This window comes from Xenia sp. Carnegie-2017, unplaced genomic scaffold (genome assembly GCF_021976095.1).
Source record: "Xenia sp. Carnegie-2017 unplaced genomic scaffold, XeniaSp_v1 HiC_scaffold_20, whole genome shotgun sequence".
NCBI lineage: Eukaryota > Metazoa > Cnidaria > Anthozoa > Malacalcyonacea > Xeniidae > Xenia > Xenia sp. Carnegie-2017.
In genome coordinates, this window is record NW_025813483.1 from 11,507,335 (window position 1) to 11,525,789 (window position 18,455).

General features: G+C 34.5%; 1 protein-coding gene across 1 annotated transcript in view; it reads left to right on the top strand.

The window, feature by feature from the left end:
• LOC124441689 (transient receptor potential cation channel subfamily A member 1-like) overlaps positions 1–18,455 on the top strand; it is a 32,868-nt gene that overhangs the window by 837 nt on the left and 13,576 nt on the right. Inside the window, exons 2-3 of the mRNA XM_046992156.1 lie at positions 2,670–2,943; positions 3,213–3,459. Coding sequence (XP_046848112.1) covers positions 2,670–2,943; positions 3,213–3,459 — 521 coding nt within the window. The remainder of the gene's footprint in view (positions 1–2,669; positions 2,944–3,212; positions 3,460–18,455) is intronic.

An 18,455-nucleotide genomic window follows, 5' to 3' on the forward strand; every position in this document is an offset into this window, starting at 1 on the left:
CCATGACTATCAATCTATCATTCATATCACGCAAATTAACATTAACCACTAGCAGACCTGTCTCAAAGTAAATGTTAAGTTTGCAATCGTAGACATTATAATTATTCTCATACACCGAGACTCACACGAGAAGAGGAAGAAGTGTTCAAGTGTTTAATGGAATAATATGTTGTATCTATACACATGAGATGATTGATTTATGATTGGTTGAATTATTACAGTGCTATGATTAAATATGCTTCATAGGAAGATATCGTGGACACATGGTGCATAGGAAGATAGTGTATCCGTTTATCAACAAAGGTAGATAACACTTAACACTGCTACTGTTTACAATGTAACATATCTTAGAGCAATACTTAACAGTAAATCAAAGCTAAATTGCAATACATGCTTGAACACGAAACCACTTAGCTATACCTAGCAATTTTTGGTGACAAGGGGGCCTAAGCAGCTCTTCCCTTGCGATCGTAACTTATAGTCATAATTTTTAGTTATAGCTTGGAGGAGGTGTCGAATGAAGGAAAGAATTTGAATTTACAAAAGTAACAAGTGAGAATGTCATTAGAGTTTCTTACCATTGCATACTTAGTATTTTTATTCATATAAAGAAACATCTCGAGAAAACAACTGTTCTTCAGAGACTGCAGAAAACCGTGTATATTCTTCTCTTTCCATAGGAAAGCAAATTGTCAGGCCAAAGTCAGCGTCGTAAATACAGGATCTGTTCATGTGCTTTTCTGCTCTCTGGCCCCTTCTTTGTGACAGGCTTCTTAAATTAAATTTGTCAACATTCTGTGTATATGTACGTGTATATTAAGGCAAGCATCACAACTAAGGCCCAGTCTACATTAGTGCGTTTTCGCTTGTATGCGTTTTTACAAGACCGAAACGCATCGATCAATTTGCATCGACACAACCGTTTTTGTAGCGTATTCGGCTGTACGCATTAAATCGCTTGAATACGATGATTGCAAATCGTAGCCTGATGTAAAATAGTAATTTATGCATGCTCGGCATGTGTTGAGCGACCAGCCTGATTGCCTGTGACGCTCTTTGCGGGTGTATTATGATAAGGTTTGCATTCGAAGACCGATGTCTTGCTCGAATTGTGCATTGGAAGGCCCATATAGAACGTATTATCGTTGAACAGCTATCTGTCCTTGGTGTAAAGCCATCATGGCGTTGTATAACGGAACAATTTAAGATTTAACTACAAACAATTATATATTCTTGAAGCATGAGAAATTCCATGATTTCCTTAAGATTTCCATATGCCCATCTACCAGACGGAAGGCCTAAACGCATCAAAATGTGTGCGTTTTCAAACGAAAACGTATCAGTGTAAACGGGAATCTTTAAATGATTGGAATATATTCCCCCTATAGGTATTGTGTGAGAGTTCACATGACATATATTTATTAATTGTTTTATAATAATGATATTCAATTGATTTAAATAAGAAAGGATCGTTCCTCTCGCACCTTGGGAACCCATTAGTTGTGTCTAGAATTATAAACTCAATTGCGCAAAGGTTACGTTTGTATGTAGCCGTCAATTTACGATTGTCAAAGTTTAACATCAATCTCTAGTTGCCGATTTGTCATCGACTAAGCAGTATTATCATTGTGTAGGTATGAAATTTTTGTTAAGATATGTCATATAATTACTTAAAAATTAATTATTGACTGTGAAAGGGGACTGCATATTTCTAAATGCTGTTATCATTGGTTTCATGTGAAACTGCTAACACTGAACTACAATTTATCATTTGTAGCGAGAGACTTGCCGAGCGGAAATCAAATTCGTGTAATAAAAATTATTGCCCCACATAAATGTTTAATTAGAGTCATAGAAATAGACCAAAAATTGTAAAATTGAATTTATTGTGACGTTTCGTTTTTACTTAAGACATCTTCAGACAATTAATAAATAGGGTGTTAAGACAAGATATTATATTTACAAAAGGTGTTAAAATACTACTAAAGGAGGCGGTGTCAAATGGAATATATGATAAGGAAGTTGGAAGTAAAGTAAAGAGAAATTAAAAGAGGTTAAGGGGAATGGAATTTGAGTAAAGACGAAACGTCACAATAAATTCAATTTTACAATTTTTGGTCTATTTCTATGGCTCTAATTAAAACTTTATGTTGGGCATTAATTTTTATCATTTGTCATAGTTATAGCTTGCAAACTTATCTTGATCGAAACCAATGTGAACGATTTCTATATAAAAGTTTATGCTGGTGCCTAATCGTACGCATGTGTGAATATACAGCTGTATAAAAATAGTAGATATTAAAATCAGTGTAGACTATAAATATCTGTCTCAGTTCAGAAATTTTACTTTATAAGTACACTATCATTTATTTTCAAATGCTGTAATACTTAGCAAATGCAACTTTATGCGTCATCGACATGAAACAAATATACATAACATATGTTATAAACAAAGAAGTGGTTCATGTATAAAATATTATGTACTGTGGAACTGCCGCAAATTTTCTGAATGTTTTCTAAGTTATGATTGTGTTAGGAACACCATATATGGAGGACTTTTCATTTACGTGACGTGACTCGGACTGTTCCTTCTCCCGACCTTTTTGAAAAAGTTCGATTGTTGCTGTCTGTCTGTCTGGTGATCTCTATGAGCTATATTTTCGTTTCAGGAAAATTCAATGTGAATGACAACCCCCTGCTCCGCAAAGTACTTCATGCTGCTGTGAACAGTGGAGATGAAAGTACAGTAAAAGTTTTTCTTGAACATGATAAAGATATCGGCCGATCCTGTTTACAAGAAGAAATCAATGATAGCTATTTGATTCATGATATTTCTAAAAAGGGAATGGAGGATATTTTGTCACATTTAGTGTCGAAGACAGAAGATATCGTTGCTCAGCAAATGAAGAGAAAGGATGAACAGGGATTTACTCCACTACATCAGTAAGTGATTTGTATAGTTATCTGTTTGAAAGATGGAAATTGTTCTTTTTTAGCCTTATAATTAGTGTTTTGAGCACATGCAAGTTTATTAAATTGACTCTTTAGTGGTCTGTAGCAGATCAGCATCAATCAATAAAGAAAATGTAAACCAACTTTTGTTAAATTTGCCCCTTAGAGGATAAATACCTTTCATTTTATGTCTTTAACAATAAACTCATCTTCGGTCTTATGCATTATTTATTGTTTGTAATGTCTTTTTTTCATTTTAGAGCTGTAATCAACGATCAAAGCAGTCTTGTTAGGTACATTGGATCAATGAACATGGATTTTGTAAATGAAAAGACGGAAAATTCTCAGTCTGCTTTAGTCCTCGCTGCAGAACGTGGCTATCAGCAGGTCATCGAGGAACTGCTGGATCTGAATGCTGATTTTAACATCCGCGATGGCAGCAATGGAAACAGAACAGTTCTTCACTATGCAATCGCTTATCCTAAAATATTAAAAATTTTACCTAAGGTATAACTTCATTTTGTTTGTTGTTATATGTAAGCTATTAGATTCTAGAGATGGATAGAGAAGCTTTAAACTTATATTTTCTAAAAACGTTTTAGAAAAACGATCGTATCCTATCATTGATAAATGCAAAAAGAGAAGGTGGTGGTTATACTCCCATTCATGACGCAGCTTATAACGGACTTCTTGAGGCAATTGAGTTCATTTTCTTTCAAGCTCGTTTAAGCAAAACAGTAAGCTTTAAATACCACGTTCTTTGTAGAGTGTAAGAATTCTGCTGGAACATGGCGCTAATCCGAATGTCTTCTCAAAGAGATATCGGACACCACTATATTGCGCTGTTCTTTCTCAGAGCTCTGATGTGGTTGAATTAATCCTCGTCCATGAACCAGCTTTGATGAACAAGGTCGATGATACAAGGCAAACCCCGCTTCATGCAGCAGCAAAGGAAAATAGCTCCGAGGTCGTCAAATGTCTACTGAATAACGGAGCAATCATGTTAACGTAAATATTTGTTTCTTCATTTCTGTCAAGATCACTAGGAAAAGAAGAAAAAAAAGCAAAAGGCTAATTTAAGCCAAATGTTTTGCTTACTTTATAGCGACAAAGATAAGTCTACTCCTCTTCATATCGCAGCGCAGCACGGACATCTCAACATTGTTAAATTATTGATGGAGCATGAACCTTCCATGACCGATTGCGAGAACGTCAAAAAACGAACAGCACTACTCGAAGCTGCTTCACATGGCAAAATAGATGTGGTGAAATATTTATTGGATGAAAAAGCAGCCATTACGAAAGATGATGAGTTTTTTAACTGCTTGGATTGGGCCATCATAAATGACGATACAAAAAGCGCTATGGTGATGATGTGTCATGATAGATGGGAAGAGGTATGTTTCATTATAATGTATTTGATTTTATTGTCAGTAAAGCAATTTGGTGGAGGGCATAGCATTCGGTTTGACAGTAAGTACATGTTCAACATGTTTCTTATTGTTGTGCATCTTCGGTGTACTGGTGTTTTTGTGTTTTGACAAACTGTCGTTTATGTGTTCAGATTATGTTGAAGACAGAAAATGGTCCAGAAGGAACGATGGCGAAGTTGGTTTCTAAGAATATGTCCGAAGTGGCGTATCGAGCTCTTTCTAACAGCATAAAAACCACAGGACACCTAGAGAGTATTGACCATTTGGTTGAATACGACTTTTTGTGTTTACAAAATACAGGTGTGGTGAGCAAGCTATCTTATATAGAAAATAAAGATCTACTTGTGAATCTTAACATAATCAAAAAAAGTTCTCAAAGGACGTTAAAAAATTGAGAATGCTACAATTCTCATAGTAGCTACTACGCTCAATGGTTCCGCAAAGTGGGGGATGGGGGGTTGTGCAATATTTTCTACACAAAGAAAATATTATTATTACATATTTTCTCCATTCATGCAATTCAAAAATATGAACAAACAATTATAATCTCCATCATCATCACCATCACCACAACAGCCACCATAAACACAACCACCACAACAACAACCACCACCACTATCACTACAACCACTAGTTAATGAATCATTGCTTCCATGCATTGATGAAGTATTGTATTGTCTGCAAAAAGTCGCCAAGGTTGGATAAAAGAAACAGTCACGTGGTTGGATTATTTATATCTTATCATATATGAATAAGACATTTTGCATAGACATAGCCACTGACTACGCTTTTTAGAACCGTGTTTTCACTTTACTGTTTTCATCGTGTACATCCTCTGTCTCCTTTTCCACAAGGCTTTCCTTATAGTTATCCTTCTTTCGCAGTTACAGACAAGACAGTTAAAAAAGTCAAGCCATTGACCGCCATCAAAGCGATGCTGCGAAATAGCAGTTACCAATGCCTATGTCATCCTGTATGCTGTAAATACCTTCAAGCAAAATGGATGGAATTTGGATGGAAAGTGCACACAACAAGTTTTATGTTTTATTTCTTGTTTTTGGTTTCTCTTAACGTCTACGCGTTTGGAATTCCTTCATATAAGGCGTCTGTTGGCAAAGATGGTAATGTGAAGATTAATCAAAATACATAACAAGGGTAACTCCAAGTAACGTAAACATTTTGATTCAACGTTTCAACTTTATTTAGTCATCGTCAGAAGTGATTATATTACATGTGTTACATTATGTTACATGATTATGTTACAGAAGGCAGATAGTTCTCTTTTGCCCCGACACAAGACTGCACGAACATGCTACTACAGACAACAAATCAAAAATCTATATACTGCGCACGCATTTAATATAATCACGCCTGATGATGATTAAATTGAGTAGAAATGTTGAATCAAAATGCTTACGATGTTTGGAGTTACCGTTGTTATGTATTTTAATTAAAATACTCAGTGGTTCCCGAAAACATTTTCGAGGAGATTAATTATTTTACGATTTTCTTGAATTTGTTTAGTTTTATGTTTTCGTTATTGAAACGATTTGTGTTTAGAATTACCAAATGCGTCGATAAATGTTAAGGTAGCGATGCTTATCTGTCTCATATCTGCTGGCGTTCAAACATTGAAAGAAATCTGTCAGGTTAGCATTTTCAGTTTGTGGTCGTTAAAGTTCCCTCGTGTAAACCATGTATATTATAAATACCACTTTATGTTTGTGCTCGTTGCAAAGCTGTTATAAAATATTAGGGACTGCCAACAAAAAATGAGACTTATTCATGACAGCAGAATGATACGTAGAATGAAAACGTATGTATTTTGCCTTGGAACATCGGCTTTCTCAGTGAAAGTGTGATTGCAGTTGCAGAACAACAATAGCATGACGTCAACAATATGGCTGCTATTTGTTAAAGTTTATTTATCTTTTTAGTTTTATTTTAATTTAGTGATGAACGTTACAGTTTTAATTGGCAGCATTACTATTTTGTTTCATTTTTTCTTCAACAATAATCCTTCATTTCTGTAACATTTCTCTAAGAAATGACAAGCTACGAACCTACAACAATAATTTTGTGTATAGGGCTGATTTTTTGTCCTCTCCCCTATATAACAATGGCGAAATCGTTAAAAAGGAATGTACAGAATATGTCTTCGCTTAATTTGATCTCTTGATATTGACATACTTATTTAATTATGTAGTTATTCGTTTACAAATTCAATTATTTTATGGACAAAGTCAACTATTTGGAATGTGTTCTCTACGTATCAACATTCATCTTTGCTGTACCAAGTAACGACAGTATGTCTGTAAAGACAACTTTTCAATGGATGGCCTGTTCTGTAGCGTTATTCTGTGCTTGGATAAATCTCATTATGTATTTAAGAAGGTTTGCCTCCTACGGTATAATTATTCTCATGATGAGGAAAATTTCCTTCACACTAATCAAGGTTCGTCTGCTGAAGTTATGAGTTCTCCCTCTACCCTAATGTTTAATGATATCAACAATTCTTATTTAGGTCATGGGTTTTTTAATATTTTTCTTGGTCGCTTTTGCTGCCGCTTTTACAGTAATAATGAATGATAGACAGGGATTTGAGAGGTTTAGCGTGTCTATCTTAACTGGAGCAACGATGACGATGGGAGAGTTTGATTTTAAACAGACATTTCTCGGTGACCACTCTGATTACGACACATTTTATTCACTACAGTTAGTCCTCCTTGTTGGTTTTCTCGTTGTTATGCCTATCATTATTATGAACCTTCTGCTTGCCCTTGCCATTGATGATACCAGTAGCATTATGCAACACGCTAAGCTGCAGAAACACATTCACATGGTAAGGATATTCATGAAGCAATCAAATTAGATCCTAAAGATAACGTATGTCAATGAAGTTAGTGATAAATGATCGTCAGACAACAAGAACAGTCTTTACAGTATCTAAAATATAAACTAAGATAACGTGTGTCTGTGTAGGTAGTGATGAATGAGCAATGGAGAACGAGAACAGTCTTTGCACTATCTAGAATATAAACTATGATAACGTGTGTCATTGTAGGTAGTGAAGAATGAAAACAGATAACGGGGACAATTTTTACACTACTTAAACTAAGATAACGTGTAGGTGGTGATGAATGAATGAGGTGAATAAAAGCAATCGTTATGATATTTATAACATTTTTCTTTTAATCGATTTAGGCAAAAATGATAATTGACATAGAACGGAAGAGGTCTTCATTTCCATGGCGAAGTAGAAAAACACTCATACCTTGTTTACAGGAGAGACCCAACAAGACATACAACTTTACCCGCGCAGTTTGGGATTTTATATTTTACGGTCCTGATTTTTCTACCAATGTAGTCGATGAGAGCCTGGAAGAAATGGGAAAGAAACAAGACATGTCAGCGTTGATTGAAATGGTGAAAGAACTGCAAAGGCAGAATGCTGTTTTGCAAAATAAAATGTTAGAGATTCAAAACGAGTTGACAATGGAAAGGAATCGTAGATCAATCGAGTATGTCCGAATGAGTCAAGATAAACAAAACGCTACTACTCAATTTCGAGGTAACATTTCTTATTTGTGAAAATTTTACTGAATTTTCCACAAACACACTTCAAAGCCATGTAAAGACTGTTCTCTGTCTCTGTTGTTCATTCATCACTACCTACACTGACACACGTTATCTTAGTTTATATTTTAATTAATGTAAAGACAGTTCTCCTTCTGTGTTGTTCATTCATCACTACCTACTTTGACCTACGTTCCTTAGTTTATATTTTAGGTAGTATAAAGACAGTTCTCGTTCTCTTTTGTTCATACTTCACTACCTACACTGACACACTTTATCTTAGTTTATATTTTAGGTAGTAAAAGACAGTTCTCGTTCTCTTTTGTTCATACTTCACTACCTACACTGACACACGTTATCTTAGTTTATATTTTAGGTAGTAAAGACAGTTCTCGTTCTCTTTTGTTCATACATCACTACCTACACTGACACACGTTATCTTAGTTTATATTTTAGGTAGTAAAAGACAGTTCTTTGTCTCTTTGTCATACATCACTACCTACACTGACATATCGTTATCTTAGTTTATATTTTAGGTAGTAAATAACAGTTCTCGTTCGCTTTGTTCAGACATCACTACCTACATGACACACACGTTATCTTAGTTTATATTTTAGGTAGTAAAAGACAGTTCTCGTTCTCTTTTGTTCATACATCACTACCTACACTGACACACGTTATCTTAGTTTATATTTTAGGTAGTAAAAGACTGTTCTCGTTCTCTGTTGTTCATACATCACTACCTACACTGACACACGTTATCTTAGTTTATATTTTAGGTAGTAAAAGACAGTTCTCGTTCTCTGTTGTTCATACATCACTACCTACACTTACACATGTTATCTTAGTTTATATTTTAGGTAGTAAAAGACTGTTCTCGTTCTCTGTTGTTCATACATCACTACATACACTGACACACGTTATCTTAGTTTATATTTTAGGTAGTAAAAGACTGTTCTCGTTCTCTTTTATTCATACATCACTACCTACACTGACACACGTTATCTTAGTTTATATTTTAGGTAGTAAAAGACAGTTCTCGTTCTCTTTTGTTCATACATCACTACCTACTTTGACCTACGTGCCTTAGTTTATATTTTAGGTAATTTAAAGACTGTTCTTGTTCTTTGTTGTTTATACATCACTACCTACATTGACATACATTGTATGTAGTGGAGAAGCTGTTGCCTTTGCGTACTTTTGTATTTTCTTAAATAGGTTACAGTGAGAGCATAGAAACCTTTAATCCAGAGGAGACAAGAGCTGAGTCTAAGCGAAAGGCTTGGGGAAGAGTACAAAACGATCATAAGAAATTCAGTGTACCGAATTCAAGTGACTATGGCGTCGGTGATGATTTGAAGTATTCTAAAGGAGATTTTGACGAAGAGAGAGAAGCAAGAGAGAACGATCCCGATTTAAATGAATTAAAGAGACAGCATAGTCAAATGGATACATATGAAGATAAAGATGGGGTAGTCGTTCATGATGATGTAACAATTTCTGTGAATGAAAATGAGGCTGAAGACAGTAGACTATTTAATAATAATGATAAACTGTCAATGATTCTTCGTACTGATTCCAGTGTTGTCTGAAATGCTGAAACAGCAAATCCTTAAGAACTTATTCCACCGAGTTAACCACAATATGCTACTATGGAAACTGTCCTCAATATGGTTTGAGATTTCCCCAAAGTGGTAGCGAATGATTTTAACAAGATGTGTCATTTTGACAGGAAGAAAATAGTTTTAATGTGTTATATTTCTGGAATACAAACCTTACTAACGCCAGGGCGGCATATGGCAAGATCTTGTAGCAACTGAGCTTTTTTTAAATGCAAAAATATTAAATAAAGGTTCCAAATCCAAATACTATCGAGACGATTTAGGTCGAGCGAAACACGCTCATTGTCAGCGTTATTTTCGAGGTTCTTGTCTGTAGGTTCAAGATCCGCCCTGGTATTTTTGCGTTGGATGAAGCGCTCTTTATTAAAATGCTTAAATCAAAGAGATTAAATAGAAATTCCAAAGCAATTTAATACCGTGATGATTTACGTCAAGCGAAGTACGGCTTCGGTGCAATTGATGCGGGCTCAAATAGCATTTGCCAAAATTTTTCGCAAAATTAAGAAAATAGAAAAGTACATAACGTTATCTTCTAAGCTGCACATCGCTCTCACTTCTTTCTCCTTCACATCTCTTCACGTTTTTTCATTCACATCTTTTCTTCACGTTTCTATTATTTACCAGCGTCACTTGTTTTCTGTCTTTCACGTTGATAATAGTGGACCTTTGGTCAGGCGTTGAATGTTTCGAGGAAACAGGCAGGATTCGCACCGGAACATAGAGTGGAGTTGGCGTGGAAAAAATTCAGACCTTGTACATATTTTATGTCTTCATTTTTATACAAAAGCTGCGGATAATTCTTGTGAGGAATATGAAACGCCTTCATGTATTTAGTCTATATTAGGCGATTTTCTTCTACAGTTCTTGCTATAAAAAAATGCTTGTCTTCTATGTTAATCTACATTTATTTTAGGTTGGCTTACCATGAATTTCAATAAAAATAATTTGCATTAGGAAATCCATGGTAAGCTATGTCAGAATTGACCATCGTGTCTGATCGCCTGCTAACACCCACAAAAATGATATAAAATTTGATCGAAGAATTTATGTGAGCTCGTCGCTCACCGAACGAGCGGAACCAATTGTAATTATATAGTCTATATTTGCGCAGTCGCAAAAGTTCGAACTACTTCACTATTTCTACAATTGAACAACAATCTTCAAGTTCATAATGATAAACAATCGTTTCCAACAAGTCTCGACGTTTATAAAAAGTTTCAAAACTTGACGTCACCAACATCTTAATGCCCAAACTCCTGTTTGCGTTGTTCAATGGTTTAATGATTTGCGTAATATCACAGAAAAATGGTCAATTGTCATTTGCATTTTACGTTTATTAATGAATGAAGAGCATAGTTCTTTTGTTTGGCAACAACACGTTTTTCTTTCAAAATTTAGATTTGATAAATATCCGATAATTTGTTCAAGAACGAACAATTCATGTGGAACAAATACATATAATGATATGCTTAACACTATGCTTAAAGGTACTATTCACTTCAAGTTTTGCCTCATACAAGTCACGAGGCGTCGTGGAAAGCAGATGTTGTTCATAAAAGATGGAACAAGACTATACACATAGGCGACGAGTATAAAGATTTTTGATTATGCAGAGCAAAATGAAGTTGTTGGCTTCAACTGTCATCGACGACAAGTTACCGAAAGACGTCTTATTTGATTGCCGATGTATTTGAATGTTTTGATGAAAAAATCAAGACCACCGACATCTGTGAATGCAACTGAACAAGAATGTGAATCTTTCAGTTTGAAGAAACGTTTTGCGAACATAGAAAAATACAGTTGAAAATACGCTCGTAGGACTGAAGTCGCTACAAAAGAAGAAAGAAAAAGATTGGTGAGTGTTTTCAACACTACTTGGTAATAGCCGACAATTTTGCCATAATCCGATCAACAGCAATAGGATTTTTCCGATATTTGGGGGAAATTTCGGTTGTTCAGATACCAAGAGGAGAGGAGAAACTAAGTCATATGAGTACAAACGTAGGTAACTACATTGACGTTAAATATTTATTTGCTTCTTGATTCTATTGTTCTTGTGAAAATCGCAATGGTTTTTATTCATGCTGCTGATTTTTAGTTTGTTTCTTCAATGTCACATTAGTCATTACTGAATATATGCAATGAATATAAGTACACTGAATTTGTCTTTGTGAAAGGTGATAAGCTCCTAAGGAGCCAATCACAATAAAAAATTATAATCATGACGTCAATTAAAGAATATAAATTAGTTTTTTTTCACTTCAACGGTTAATTAGTCACTTTAACGTTGTAGAAAGAAAGGTAAATCTGTCTTTTTACTGACGATATAAAGAAGTATGAGTTACGTGGAATAATCAACTAGTCTTAATGCAGGCCTCGTAATATGAAAGCTTTCACTGTAAAATGCTTTGACCACAATGTTAAGTCTTCGATTGTTTGAAACTTGTTGCATTGTTCAAACTCAACTGACTGAAGCTATTCGTGCAATGTAGGTGACTGTTCTTCCATTTGGATAGTCAAATAGAACACATATCGCAATTTTCTCATTCTCAATATATCTGATTAAGAATTAAAAAACGCAAACTAACGTCATATTCATCATGAACTCTTGTACATGTGTTTCATATTTTCTTACATTGTAGATCCCACATGGATGGAGTTGTGAAAGTGCCCTTACCACCTGTGCCATTCCTTTCAATTGCTCTTACTAGTTTCTTCTTGCTTATGTGTCATGGTGATTCATGGCCAAGAATGTTTTTCTGTAGTTTGGATTCTTTGTTGATGTCAGTTGTTTGTTCATATAATGATGATGGGCCCCATTGTTATATGCGCCCACCTAAAGTGGTCAGCTGATACTCATAGAAGATCAACTCTGCGCTAAGCATTCTTTAAGTGATGATATAACTGGGCTATTGAAGTGATCCCTTTTCCTTCGCTTGAAGTTATCATAAGAGTGCATTGTAAATTGTAATCTGTCGAAATGGCGATTCATGATTTCACTAGCTACTTTGTTGGTTAACGATGTTGAGTACTTTGTTTATGGAATGGTATAAAGGTATCGTATGGAAATCGCTTTGTGGCATATGTACGTATGAACATAATATTGAAATTACTGGACTCAAAAAACGAAATATGTTCTACGAAGATGGAAAACAAGCGAGTGGAAAAACACGATTCATGTCTTGTGGTTTGTAAGTTGAGTAGATAAGTGTTGTATTAGTATCTGCATGAGATAGTTAAAAAGGATCCTGATGGTCTATTTTTATAATTTGAGCCTTAATCATGAAAAACACCCAAATAAAATAAAAACAGTCGGTTTTTCATGACAAAATTTGTCAATTTTTGTTTATCAACGAAGGATGTCACTTGCTGTGAGAAAATAGCTGGCTTTCATTCACTACTTTTTGATAGTTACATTTAACGTTTATAACGAAAATTACAATGCTGCAAGTAGCTAGGGGTCATTGAATTTCGAAGATAAAAATACTACCATATATTTCTACGACATACACACAGAAACTGCGCGGTGAAAAAAATAGGAAGAGACCGACTAAGTGGCGTGGATCAGACTGACCAGGACAACGCTTGGAAATCAGGTATAAAAGTTTTGTTCTTTTCAATATATTTAATTTCTGTTCTTGATCATTCATTTTGCTGACATTTTACAACGTGTTTTTTTATAGAGTGGCTTTTTCTGTAGGCCTACTAACTGGACAATTAATGAACGACCAAGTCGGACAGTAGCACCAAGAAACAAGCGTCCTTGTAGAAAGAATCACACTTTTCTTATGCATAACGTTTATCAGTATAACGCATTTTCAAGCACAACAGCTTAAATCTAAATTTTCACAATTGTTAAATTTTCTGACAAAACACGTGAGTGAAAGCCAGCTGTTAATGAAGGTGTTAATGAAGCAGCATAGAAATTTTGAATGAAGTCTAGTTGACATCAAAAATGATTTTTATTTAAGTCATGACGTCACTTTAGTCATTTCATTTTCTCATTGTTATTGACAGATGAATGGTCATGTCGTACGTACTGAATAATTTTTTCATATAATTTTATGGGATGCTTTTAATTTTCATTTTTCGTCTATTTATTAAAATGTTTAACATTCTGCGCTCTTTCTTTTGTTGCTCTCTACGAAAGTTTGCGTTTCTTTTGTTGAACACAAAATATTTGCTGTGTCAATAGGGTAGTCAGTCCACTTTTTTGTCGCTCTGTAAATTTAAATTTTTTATACGACTATGTAAGACGCATGATCTGACTACGCTGCAGCATGTTAAAATAGATCATCGGGATCATTGAAAACAACAAAAATAGGAAACATCTTAAAACTACAAAAATTTAAGGAAATTTTCTAAATTTTTGATCTTTTTTATTATTGGAGGGTTTTTCCCGGATCCACCGGTTTTCCCTCCCATTTAGTTTTGTTTTAGAAAAAAACAGTGTCCACATTTGGGGCCAAGCGAAGCAAATTTGTCATAACATTATTTATTTCAGCTTTCAGGAATATTCAGTTTCCTTTTTCATTTCTTGGCCTTTGGGTACATCTCGCAAAACACTGCGTTTAATAAATGCAATGGCATACATTTAAAAAAACTTATGGTCCTTTATGAAAAAGTCACAGTTATGCATACAATCATAACTATAATCCCATTACCCGCAAATATCCTCTACAAACCTGGAAATAACCATGATGATCCACATGGTATACCTGCCAAATCCACCATCCACGATAAAAGTCAGTCGCCAAATTTTGACACACTTGCCCTGAAATAGTATTATCGACATAGTCACATAGCTCTAATCAAAAGAAGTATTCTTTCTGATGTGCTTAATTAGAGTGTTTGGAAGGTTTGCTTTTAAGGGTGGTTATTGAAATAAAAAACTTGTCTATTTTCAGTATTTACTGAGAAACTGATTACCACACACAATCACTGGTGAATTAAATGTGAATTTCGTATATACTCAAGCAATTTTTTTAGCAGAGATTCATGTTTCGTATTTTTGAACAAGAAATTACATGACTTGTAAAACAGCCCAAAGTTTATTGAAATAAACCTTGCCAACACAATGTTAAAAGTTAAAGGCACACACATGTACAAAATGTCTGACTTCGATCTATCATTCATATCACGACCATTTACATTCACCACCACCAGACCTGTCTTGAAGAAAATTAGTAAATCCAAGCTAAATTGCAATCTATAGCTTGAACACGAAACCACTCAGCTATGCCTATAGAAGTGTTTGGCTATCGTTTCCCCTTGCGATAGTAACTTCTGGTCATAATTTTAATTGTAGCTTGGGGGAGTTGTCGAATGAAGGGAAGAATATGAAGTTACAATAGTGACAAGTGAGAATGTCATTATAGTTTCATACAATTGTATATTTAGCGTTTTTATTTATATAAAGAAACATCTTGAAAGAAGAACTTGTTCCTTGAACAGAAAACCTTGCTATATTCTTCTTTATCGATAGATAAGCAAATTATTAGTATTACAAGTATCGTACCTTGTTTATATGTCATATTATGTCACATAGTGACACATACACACACACGCGGTAAATTATCGCTGCATTGTACTCTTCGAAATTAATTGTAAACGGTTAGCAACATGAGTCAGGTATGCGTCTACAAAATCTCACCCAATGATAGAGGCTGGCTACGTCACTGTTATAATTAAATGAACTGTTGGAATTGTTTAACTGGATTGTAAAGAGAGCCAGGAGTCTTTACTGAAGAACAAAGAGAATGAACCAACCAAAAGATTCTCGCCGTTTTTTCTGGGAATCGAAGAGGCGATACAGTCGTGTGAATTCAGAAGATCTGATGCCGAAATTAGGAGGATAACAGATATGAAATAATAGCAATTCGTAATTTCTAAACATAAGTACTCACGTGTATTATTCATACATGAAAAATTTCTCAATACTGAATGGTTTAGAGCAGGGCTATTTTTAGTAAATACCAGTGTAGATTTGTATTAATAACTTGCCGGCTGAAATACATACGCTGAAGTTAAAAATCAACAGAATTAAGAAATATTTTCATGTATATTATTAATAATCAATAGTTTCATCATAGTTTCTCGTGCGATTTGGCATAAACTTGCCAAAAAAATTGAATGTGGTAATTATTGACTGTGCATGGGGCTGTGTGTTTGTAAAGGTAATAAATCATTGATTTACTTTAAAACTGCCAACACTGAACCAAAATGCATCTTTTTTTCTTTTGTTATAGGTAGCGAACTTATCTTACTTTGAAAAAATGTACACGATTCTTATTCAAACGGGAGCGTAAGACTTTAATTACGCTTTGTCGTTCATGTGCATTTACATATGATGATATAAAGTAAAAAATGTTAACAAAATCTATGTAGACGGTAAACAATTGTATCAGTTCGGAAATTGAGTTCAATAATTTTACTAATTGTGTTTTATGACTGCACTATCTAAATCCCGATCTACGATATTACAATATGTTTTATTCAAGGATGCTCATGCTGTATTTGACTGCTGATGAAATCTTATGTGTTTGCTTTCTTGCTAATGTAAAACAACTAAAATTGTAGCAATATTTAACGTTTATAACTAGTAAGAAATAAAATGCATATGAAACTAAGCAATGAAAGTTTTAGGAAAAGTATATTTTGCACCAAAAAAACCTTTTTAAAAGAATTTAATGTAATAATTTTGAAGGCAAGAGAAGAAAACCTTCCTAGATATATGTCTCTCTCGAAGATCACGCGTGACGTACACGTTAATTTTAGACTTGAGACATTTAGAAATTCCCTCCTAATTCCTAAATATGCCATGAGAGGTTTTTTTTTACAGATGCCGTTAGTCTTTTCAATTTTTCAATTGGGACTGAGCTACAATGTATTGCTCGGTGATACTACAATCAAGATACATACGAAGAACGAGGAGTGTAATTTATCGAACAGAGAAGCGACGACACTTTGCAATAGGGCCTGCAATGGCGGCAAATTAGAGTTTTTACAGAATGTCTGTGTGCAAAATATCTATTCATTTATTTATTTAACGAGACTGGATGTAATCTTATTTTGTCATCAATGGTTATGAAAATGTTGACGCATCGGCGAATGCTTTTAAAAGTCGACAAAAAAGGCATACAAGACGGCAAAAAATGCCTGAAGACAAGTGTTTTGGAAAGAAGGTAGGTGAAATAGTCCTGCTTCGTATGTCAATAAAATAACGTCAATGCCATTTTTTGGGGGTTCTCAATTTCATGGTTTTGTCGTGGATTGATAATGTGGATTCAAGCCTGTCAAAGTTCAACCAGTACACCTGAGATTGATAATCTCCCGACAAACGAACCTCGTCTTTGTTTAATGTAAAAGCTGCAATTATGTTCTTATGAACAGCTTTTCGTGTAAAGCCCGAAATCTTAATGCCGATTTTCTCTCTCCTTGTTACACATTTACAAAATACCGTCCACTGCGGTCTACTCCATTCCCACGAAAGTTGATAGGCTACTTACATCTCCTTGCGTTTGCTCGTGAACTCTACAAAACCGTCAATTCAAGTATTAAGACTAAGTAAAAGGAAGTTAAACTAAGTAAAAGGAAGTTAAACTAAGTAAAAGGAACTTTTTACTAAGGAACTTTTAACTAAGTAAAAGGAAGTTTTCACTTATTTACATGTCTGCAGTCTATTTATACTGCCTCTTATTTTCATTTAAATATTGCTGTCACTAGTTTGTTTTGAATCAAACAGCGTCTATGTTCGTTAAAACTTTCTTTCAGAAGTTGACGAATTTATTTCACTTGACGAATTTATTCCCACGAAAGTTGACAGGCTACTTACATCTCTTTGCGTTTGCTCGTGAACTCCACAAAACCCTCAATTCAAGTGTTAAGATTATACATGCTATGAAAAAGACATCTTTATTGTTGTCAATGGAGTTATGCATAAAGAAGTTTTAATGAACGGTACAAGGTAATAGGTCCAAGTAATGAAACCCAAACAAAAAGAAAACGGTGTATACGTCACAAGATAATTTTTTGCGTGGGCTTGCAGTTCTTATGGAAGGTAAGTAAAAGGAAGTTTTTACTTATTTACATGTCTGCAGTCTATTTATACTGCCTCTTATTTTCTTACATATAAAAGTCTGTATCATACATTGGTGTTCATTTTTTCGCTATTAACCTGACCATATTTAACAAATTTACTTTACGATGCTATTGCAAATTTATTGTAACAACTGCAATTATGTTCTTATGAACAGCTTTTCGTGTAAAGCCCGAAATCTTAATGCCGATTTTCTCTCTCCTTGTTACACATTTACAAGATCCCGTCCACTGCGGAATACTCCATTCCCACGAAAGTTGATAAGCTACTTATATCTCCTTGCGTTTGCTCGTGAACTCCACAAAACCGTCAATTCAAGTATTAAGACTAAGTAAAAGGAAGTTAAACTAAGTAAAAGGAACTTTTTACTAAGGAACTTTTAACTAAGTAAAAGGAAGTTTTTACTTATTTACATGTCTGCAGTCTATTTATACTGCCTCTTATTTTCATATAAATATTGCTGTCACTAGTTTGTTTTGAATCAAACAGCGTCTATGTTCGTTAAAACTTTCTTTCAGAAGTTGACGAATTTATTTCACCCTACGAATTTATTCCCACGAAAATTGATAGGCTACTTACATCTCCTTGCGTTTGTTCGTGAACTCCACAAAACCGTCAACTCAAGTATTAAGACTATACATGCTATGAAAAAGACATCTTTATTGTTTTCAAAGGAGTTATGCATAAAGAAATTTTAATGAACGCTACAAGGTAAATGGTGCAAGTAATGAAACCCAAACAAAAAGAAAACGGTGTATACGTCACAAGATAATT